Genomic DNA, 9,520 nt, shown 5'->3' with positions numbered 1-9,520 from the left:
TTTTGGTAAAATTATAAACATTAATAGAATAATTAAAATTTTAAAAGATTTTTAAGTGTACCGTCATATCGGTGTATCAGTAATTTTTAACCGTTGATCTTAATTATAATACAGTGATATGGCAGTACACTTGAAAATTTTTCTAAAATTTTTATTGCCACACGGGATGTTTCCGATCATCTAGCCAATTTGCCAAGGGAGCAGCTGGCCAGCTGCAAGGAAGGCACGATTCAGTCTCACGCTCAAGGGAGGGGGAAATGTAGGTTTGAAATTCGGGTCGGGTTCGGACATATGGCTTGTGTTTTGAGTCTGGGCTAGGTTGGTGGCCCGGGTCTCTGACCAAAAAAGGGAAGGGTTACAACTTACTACATTATAGACTATAGTTTCGAAAACCGGATTGAATTACCGGTCGGACCGGTCCAACTACGAACCGACAACATTAACGGTTCGGTTAGATATGTAAAACCGTTGATAAAAAATCGGTGAAAAACTGTTGAAGCGGCCGGGAACCTGCCCGTCGGACCGAATTAGAACCCGGCCGGTTTACACAAAAACGGAAGCTCCTCCGTTTCTTTTTCCCTTTCTTTCTTTCGTTCCGAAGGAAATCACAGAAACTCAGCCAAAAAACACCTAGCACTGTAAGCCTACACCACCGCCGCAAGGAGTGGCATACTGCCGCCGTCGGTCGCACTCAAAGTTCGCCGTCCGTCCGTCTATCTAGCTTCCCTCGGGCTCCAAGTCTTCAACCCCTGTTCGCTGTCACCGATCGCAGCTGCTTCCTCGAGCTCGGCGTCCGTCGTCTTTGTCTGCTCAGCCGCGCTTCCGCCGCCGTTTGTTTGCCGTTCACGTTCGCATTTTCGTTCAGCCGTCGTCTTCGTTCGCATTCTTCGCCGTTCACGTTCGCTCGGCGTTCACCGTTCGCGTTCCCTCGCCGTTCACCGTTCGAGTTCGCATTCGCGTTCGTCTGGAAGCCACGTTGCTCTGCTTCAAACTCTGCGACCAACCCGCGCGCTCCACCTAGCCGTCGAACTGCTCCCTTTTGTCGCCGTCGTGAGTTCCCTAAATCCGCCACCAGACAATAGACTCACACAACACCAATACTCTGCTTCAAACTCTGCAACTTCTGATTTCTATTACAACAAGTAACTATTTGATTTGGTAGTGGTTTGGATTTTTTCATAGACTGAATTAAAGTAGACAATAGTTATATTCTCTTCTCTATCACATTGATATTAAGCTTTGAATTCTCTTATTTCGTTTTAATTTTACGGCACTCAACATGTTTGATGAAATGCTTTAACCATATTTCTGGTTGGTTTTATAATTTCTAGCTTTTAGAAACTTAGTAAGTTGATTGCATGTGAAATTAGAATAATTGTTAGGAAATTTTAGCTGCACAAATAGCATCTTTGCAGAAAACATATTAGCATGATGATTCCACTTGCATTAGTGTTCTTCTGGTAAATTTTAACTGTTATTGTGAACTTGTTAATTTGCTAATTGTTCTTGTGTTGTTGTTCTGTTGTTCTTTTGTTATTTTTAATTATTTATTTTTGTTTTTGTTGTGATTTTCTGTTCTTGAACTTGTTAAGTTGATAATTTGCTAAATTGTTGGGCTGCAGTTGTTTTAATTTGCTAAATTGTTAGGTTGCTGCGATTTAATTTGTTGGATTTTCTATTTAGGTCTTGTTCTTGTTTATTTGCTAAATTGTTGTTGTGTATCTATTGTTGTCTTTGAGATTATTGCTGGATATTGGTGATCATTGATTTATTATATGCTTCATGTTTTCATTGTTTTCATTGTTTTGTTGATTGTTTGTTTTGTTTCGGAAATCAATTTTTTGTGATCAATGCTCAAACTCTGAATGCTGTTCTGCTGGTTTTGCTGTGTTTGTTTTGTTTCAGAAATCAATTTTTTGTGATCAATGCTCAAACTCTGAATGTTGTTCTGCTGTTTTTGTTTTGTTTCAAAAATCAATTTTTTGTGATCAATGCTCATACTCTGAATGTTGTTCTGTTTTGTTTTAAGGCTGTGTTTGGAAGAGGTGATTGATTTCTGAGTGTTGTTTTGTTTTTGTTTTAAGGCTGTGTGTTGTGTTCAATTTTCATCTTGTAGGAAATTCTTTGAGGTATATAAGAATTAAGAAGGAAGACTATTTCAACGGTATTACTCTGTTGATTCTAGTCTGCTACAAGCTTGAACATAGAATTGAAGAGAGAAACTTTTTATTATTTCATCATTGGCCTATTTTTGGCATTGCATATCATTGTAGTTTGTTTATTCATAGAACTAGTTGTTTATGATCCCCTTTTGAAGTAAAAAAATGCAGTAAAAGAGTGTTTAGAACCAGTTGCTTTATTCATTGAATTTTTATAGAATCAGGTGTTTATTATAAAATGGTTTTTCCGGTTGAACTACTGTTGAACCAGTTGAACCAATGAACCAGTGAACCAATAACTAGAGCGGTTTAATGATCGGTCCAGTTTTCAGAACCTTAGTTACAAGTTGCAAAGCTACAATCCTAGTGACCGCATCTGAAGGAATAAAAGCTTCTAGTTCTAACTATTAAGTATTAACATTTAAATCACCTCTTAAAGAGGGAAGAACAAAAGCGTTGAAGCTGCTGCGAGGAGAGATGGCGAATTACATACTGGGCTGACCCAAAGCTTCTGGTAGTGTAGTGAGCATTTGATCGGTAATGTTGTGCTTATTATGTGAATCATCTTTCTTTGAATAGAGAATGTTAAGGTTTGATCTTATGTTAGATTTTGGAATGTTGAACTTCCATCATGGAAATAACAAGGAATTGCTAGTTATATAACTTAGTTCTGATCTCACTGTAAAAGCAAATCAATTTCATTTGGTGGCTCCTTGATGATGATGATTCCAAGATTTCTAATATTGCCTAATACCCTCTGTTTTGTTGAGGTATACATGATTGGTGTGTTCTGATTGTGAATTATACATATGCTAACTGTCAAGTTCTTAAGTATGAATTGTAAATTTGACTAATTAAAATGAGGTATCACATTTAGGTACATTTGTTTGTTTGTTTGGAATTTTAACTGGAATCCTCCCCAAGTTAGAATTTGTTTTTGCAAAGGTTCAGACTAGTGCTTCACGCTTGTTTGACACCCCTATCTGCCCTTGCCGCGCTGCCACTGTTTATAAAAGAAGTGGCATAATATTAGTATTAAGTGAAATAAGAGAGTGCCCCAAGAGACTAGGTTCCATACTACAAAGAAGAAGCTCACTCAAAATGACAAGGCATTTGGCTTCCTACATGTTGCGCTCAGCTTCAGCGTGTACAAGTAGGATTAGACATCCATTTGCTGCTGCTTCTTTCTGCACTGATACTTCAACTTCGAGCTCCAGGGTCAAGATCTTTGACCGCCAACTCAAGCGTAAACAGGTCTTGTCACCCTCCCCCTTTTTATTAATAGAAGTAATTCCATACTCAAATTATTTCAAATGCTTTTTGATCTGGTTGATTGGTGCAGCGAGACCGAGCTGCGTGGTTGATGCCCTCAAATTCTGACGACCCTTTCCTTAATACTGTTGCTCATAATCTCCTCGATCGCTTGCAAGTATAGGAGCCAACTACTAATGACTTTTCCATCTCTATCATACAATACAGATGGCTTCTTTCCCCAATTTTATTTATTTTATTTTATTTTTTCAGGATTGTAAGAAGACCTTCCCTACTGCATTGTGTTTGGGAGGCTCCTTGCTACCAGTCACCCGCTCGCTCTACACCCAGCGTAAGTGCATTCATCAAGCACATCGTTCATCCATCGTATGACACGGTCATGTGTCCCCTAGACTGCGTTTGGTTCTGAAAAGGAAAAGACAAGACACTGAAAACAAGACACAAAAGACAGAGACACAAAAATTAGTGTTCTTGTATTTTGTTTGATGATAAACTAGAACAAATTATAAATATCTAATTTATTCTCATTTTTTCCATTCAAAAAATTTGGGAAGAAAAATATAATAATAAAAAATATAATTATGAAAAATTAACAAAAACAATGAAAGAAAAATGAAAAATAAGTTGCGTCTCTTTATAGTGTTTTTGTGTCTTTCCTGTCAGAAAGGACACAAAATACACTAATTCAGTATCTTTAGGCACAATATCTCTATCCATATCTCATCTGCTAAACACAATTTTGTGTCTCTGTGTTCCTGTCTCAGGGTAAACAAACACGGCCCTATTTCCTACTTGTAAAATTATATTTGCCAACTTTTAACTGGCTAGTATATGGACAATGCTATAACGCAGTGCAATGATACATGATTGATCTCAGGTACCATAGAAAAGCTTATTGTTATGGATGCATCCTATGAAATGGTACAGCTGTGTAAAAATGCTGAGGATGCCTCTAACAATGATAACATTGAGACATTGTATGTGGTTGCTGATGAAGAATTTTTGCCAATCAAAGAAAGGTGCCACATGGAGTCAGATTTACTCTCATGTAACTCTAACTTTTCACGTGATATTTATGTTGTGATTGTTCACTTGATATTGATTAACTTCTAAATTTTCTTTTTGATTCGTTGTATATTCTTTGCAGCTCTGTGGATTTGGTTATTAGCTGCTTGGGACTACACTGGACAAATGATCTGCCAGGAGCAATGATACAGGTACATGCTCTAATTCAATTGTTGTGATTAACGTGATTATTAGCTCAGTTTATAATGAGGATGAGGTTAAAATTTTCTAGTGTTGTCCCTGAAAGAGTTCTCTGAAACATCAAAGCAACAATTATTTTTGGGTTTTATACCTCTGAGGGTTTCTTGGGTAGGTGATAGAATAACTCCAATATATAGAAGTTACAGATTGTATTATGATGATTCTGAGTAAATAGGTGCTTTGTTTTTTGTTTTTTTTGTTTTTTGTTTTTGTTTTTTTTTGTTTTTGTTTTTGTTTTTGTTTTTTTTTTTGGGATAAAAGAATGGATGAACGATACAAGATGAAGGGAGAATAAGAGATCCTTTTAAACAAATAAAATAAGTAACAAAATGAGTAAACAGGCTTATTGTAAGCCATATTTCTCTATCTGTTTCCTCATTGTCTAAACTCTAGTATCCACACTAATCACTCGGCTAGACCCAGACTTTGATAAAAGGCTATGTTTCTTATCTTTTCTTCATGAGTCAATTTCAATTCTATTTGAAGGAAACATGGTTAGAGGCCTGTGACTATTAATCAATTTCACCTCTTATATGTTCATGCATATTTATTTATTTAAATTATTGAACATTTGCCAAAGATTGGGAATATAAGAATGAAAAGAATACAATATGTTACATAGAACAATTAATATGGAAGGGAAGGCTTTCTACAGTTTGAGAAATCATGCATCCTCCTTACTATGTTGCTTCATAAATGTGACAGAGAAGCATATGGCAAATAGTTGTAGCTACCGCAACCCCCATTCTGCAATTCTAAAAGGTTTGAGGGTGAGAGACATAAGAGATAGGAGAGTAGGGGGAGAGAAAAGAAAGAAATTGTGGGAGAGAAGAGAAAACATGACAAAAGGGAATCCTCATTAGCTGTAATGTAAAGGGCTTTCTACAGTCGTGTTATTTGGATGATAACTTGATCATAATTCTATAAGCAGTACGCTGAAAACTTGCATGTGCTTATCAACTTTTGCTTATCTAAATTCTAAATTGTCGGTTTTAAAATCCTTTATTGTTATTCTGATGTACATTTTTATCTTTTGCAGTCTAGATTGGCGCTGAAACCTGATGGCCTATTTTTAGCAGCTATTCTTGGTGGAGAAACCTTAAAGTGACTGTTATTTAATTTCTAGAAAGTTCTTTGGCAAGCCAATATGTTGGAGCATTTTTGTGATACTTTTTCTATCACCAGGGAACTAAGAATAGCTTGTACTGTAGCACAAATGGAGCGTGAAGGAGGGATCAGTCCCAGAGTATCACCATTGGCTCAGGCATGTGTTATTACCAAACTGTTATAGTATTTATTTTGTACTTAAGATCTGCTTTATTTTGAACGATGGCAACTATGCAATGGTATTTCTTCTGAATAGATTGTGTTTCTTTGGTGCTAATTCTTGTCAGGTACCACTATTCCAATAATGTTGATGGTTTTATTTGAAATTAATTCTTAATCATGTTTGGTGGTTAGTTTTAAGCAAGTCCTGCTGAATAGTATGTGTTTCTTTGTTGCAGTGTTCCGATTGTATTGTTGATTTTGATTAAATTAATTCTTAATCATTGTTGGTGTTGGTAATAAGGAATTTTGTTTGTTTATCACTTCTCGCATACATTAGTCTTGTCTTGCATACCATTCTAAGATCTGTTGGTTAAGGTGGCTAGTTCTGACATTGATGCCTGTGATGTAGAGTTGTATCATTCCCTGCCCCCCACCTCCTTTTTCTCCCTGGCGGAGAAAAAGAGGAAAAAGAGAGAGAGAAAAAAAGCACCCAAAAAGCATAGAGTAAAGCTGGAACTGACAAGACTTTTTGTGCTCCAATTTTAGGTTCGAGATGCTGGAAATCTTTTGACAAGGGCGGGTTTCACCCTTCCTGGTGTTGATGTTGATGAATATACAGTTAAATATGAAAGTGGTGAGAGCTCTTCCCAGTTTGAAATTGCAATTTTCATTGATGACGAAACAAGAAGCTACTTGCTGGCATATGAACATTCGTGACTTTTATCGCATACCATATCATTGAACTCCAATTTAATATTTCCCTTATCTTCTGTTATGCATAATTTTCAGCTATACATGGCCATATTACCAATATTTTGTGTTGCTCTGGATAAGTCACTGCATGGGTTTTTAATTATTTTTCTGAAAGTCCATATCCACATATGAGCCCTTAAAATGTAATCCCTTTTTAATGGTTGTCTATGGTCTTTCTTCGTCGATTCCTTTACTTGTCAAGTATGCACCATTTTGTTTACTTTGAATTAGGTTATTTCCCCAACAAATAGCACCAGTGGATGTTGTACTAGTTTTTTAAACCATCTAGGTCGATGTCATTGAGTTATCCCAATTAGTTAATTTACCAGAATATACAGTAACACACCAGGAGCCAACAATCTTTTCTTGCAACTGAGAATGATGATTTGAGGAAAGTGAATAGTTGATGTTCGTGATGCTAATAACTAAAAGCTATAGAACAGAATCTTCTCATTTATTTGATCTATTCTAATCATTGTTAGTTTATAATGAGTTGTTTAGTATATTGCTTGCTTCCATAAACTTGTACCTTCTGCAATTGATTTTTTGCATTGGTGGCTTTTGTTTCTCTGGTGCAGCCTTGGAGCTTATAGAACATTTACGAGCAATGGGTGAAACAAACTCTCTTTTTCAAATGAATACTGTAACGCTTTCCTTTCCTTTCACAACAATGATTATTTAGTGTATTTAAATTAAATATACTCAACAAATTTTGAACCTTGGGATGCTGATTGAAACAGATCTTAAAGAGGGACACTGCCTTAGCAACTGCAGCTATTTATGATTCAATGTTTGCTGAAGAAGATGGCACAGTACCTGCAACCTTCCAGGTAATCAAATAGAAATGCGATTTGAGCTTAACAAAATCATTAGTGTCTATCAAAACTCGAATTAGTGTGTTGTTTCCAGACTCTGATGGTCAAGCAGTAAGGAGAGAGTTTCAAAGCTTTTGAGTTCCATCCAAGTTTTCTTTAATACATATATTATCCTTCTTTGTGATGGAAGCCTGAAATCGTTGAATTATATAGAAAATAGATGTGTTGAAAGATTTAGTGGAATTCTATGTGGTATGACTCTTCTCTATTGGGGAGATTGATGTGCACTGCTAGTCCCATTCTGATGCCAATTCTGATTTCCTCCAATACCTAAATGTCGGCAAATAAGAGATGAATCTGAAGAGTGTTGATATTGGATTAGTGTTTCGACGGACGCTTCAATTCGAGCAACAATGCTCATTGTTTTCTGTATCCATTTGCTGTAGGAGTCCAATCAATCTGGCTTAAGACTTTCTTACCTTGCTATCAATTCAGAATTTACAGAATGAAAGCTCCAAATGGAGCACCCAAGAGAGAAATACTGAAACATCAACCGATGTGATAGATGTTCAGTGCCAACTACATAAAATCAAAACTGAAATGAACTAGGTATTGAGATATGGAAAGTATAATAGGAGTATGTGTGAGGAGTATTGGTGGTGTGTGTAAAAGGTATTTGTCGGAGCTAAACACTGACTGAAACAGAAAAAAGAAGCTCTAACTAGCACCATCAAGAGCAACATCTCACCTTAAAAAAAATATGGTTTAATTACTCTGTTGGTCTCTATAGTTTCGTGAAATTTTCAATTAGGTCTCTATACTTTTTTTCTTTTTAATTGGGTTTCTGCACCAATTTTTTTTTTCAATTAAGTTCCTCTTAGTAGTAATTGGCTTAATTTTATAGGGACCCAATTAAAAAAAAAATTGGTACAGGAACCTAAATAAAAGGAAAAAAAAGTGTAGGGACTCAATTAAAAAAAAAATTTGGTGTAATGACTCAATTAAAAGAAAAAAAAATATAGGGACCTAATTGAAAATTTTGCGAAACTATAGGGACCAGTAGAGTAATTAAACCAAAAAATATTAATAAAGTCCTCCAGGATAGCAAATGTATGACACATTATCTTCAAATTAGTCCTTATGATTAGGGTAGAAGGTCTTAATTTGAACTAACTTGTCCACTTTGTTATCTTAGAGGACATTGGTACTTTTTTTTTTAGAGACTAATCTGTCCGAAATGTAAATCTTCAAGGGTTTATTTGTCACTTTACTCAAAGGAAAACTTGAGAGGAGTCATAGTTTCCAATGATGGAAGTTGGAATTGGCCACCTTGAGAATCTTGTGGCTTTGTTTTCACTATCAGCCACTTGCTCCTCATTTCTAACACACACATGCATCACTTGCCACTCATTTGTTATTTTACCTCATTGTCCTCTTGCATTCATAACAACTAACAACAATTTTGTTTCTACTATTGTGATTTTGTAGGTGATTTACATGACGGGGTGGAAGGAACATCCTTCTCAACAGAAAGCAAAAACAAGGGGATCAGCCACTATATCTTTTAAGGATATTCAGAAGCAATTTGGAAACCATAGTTGAGTATGTGCGTGTATACCATTGTCATACAGTGAAATAAAGGGGAATAGATTATTTTATTATTCCAAATGATGAGGCATGAAGTGTGACATTGTATGGATCATGGCCACATTACGAAATGGATCATCTACTTTGATTTTAACTTTTAAGTGACATTATAAATACTCATCATTCAAACATGGCTTCTTCATGCACATGCTAATTATTTTATTATAGATATTATATAATATTTATTAAATTTAACTTTTAAAAATAACATTTTATTAATTTATTATATAAAATTTATAAAATTATATATACTAATTATATGTTTGATAGATTCGATTTGACTTAATTTATTTTAAGTTAATTTAGGATCCGATATTTACAACGGACCCAATAAAATAT

The 9,520-nt window shown here is 35.5% G+C and overlaps 1 protein-coding gene across 3 annotated transcripts; it reads left to right on the top strand.

Moving 5' to 3' along the window:
- The first annotated feature begins 506 nt into the window (after positions 1-506).
- LOC112740906 (putative methyltransferase At1g22800, mitochondrial) lies at positions 507-9,312 on the top strand. 3 transcript variants are annotated; one of them, XM_025789612.2, is made up of 12 exons: positions 507-1,050; positions 3,037-3,413; positions 3,502-3,588; positions 3,684-3,762; positions 4,309-4,450; positions 4,579-4,648; positions 5,737-5,801; positions 5,883-5,961; positions 6,513-6,600; positions 7,298-7,362; positions 7,460-7,549; positions 9,023-9,312. In XM_025789612.2, exons 2-12 carry the CDS (start codon positions 3,261-3,263, stop codon positions 9,134-9,136), a joined length of 1,032 nt encoding a protein of 343 aa, XP_025645397.1. In that variant the 5' UTR covers positions 507-1,050; positions 3,037-3,260; the 3' UTR covers positions 9,137-9,312. The 3 variants fall into 3 exon arrangements, with proteins under 3 accessions (XP_025645397.1, XP_025645398.1, XP_072069651.1); XM_025789613.3 differs by having other exon boundaries at positions 578-1,142; XM_072213550.1 differs by having other exon boundaries at positions 579-1,158.
- Positions 9,313-9,520: the final 208 nt, after the last annotated feature.

Source organism: Arachis hypogaea, chromosome 14 (assembly GCF_003086295.3).
Source record: "Arachis hypogaea cultivar Tifrunner chromosome 14, arahy.Tifrunner.gnm2.J5K5, whole genome shotgun sequence".
Classification (NCBI taxonomy): domain Eukaryota; kingdom Viridiplantae; phylum Streptophyta; class Magnoliopsida; order Fabales; family Fabaceae; genus Arachis; species Arachis hypogaea.
The sequence above is the reverse complement of the archived record's forward strand: the minus strand, read 5'-3'. Positions and strand labels throughout refer to the sequence as shown.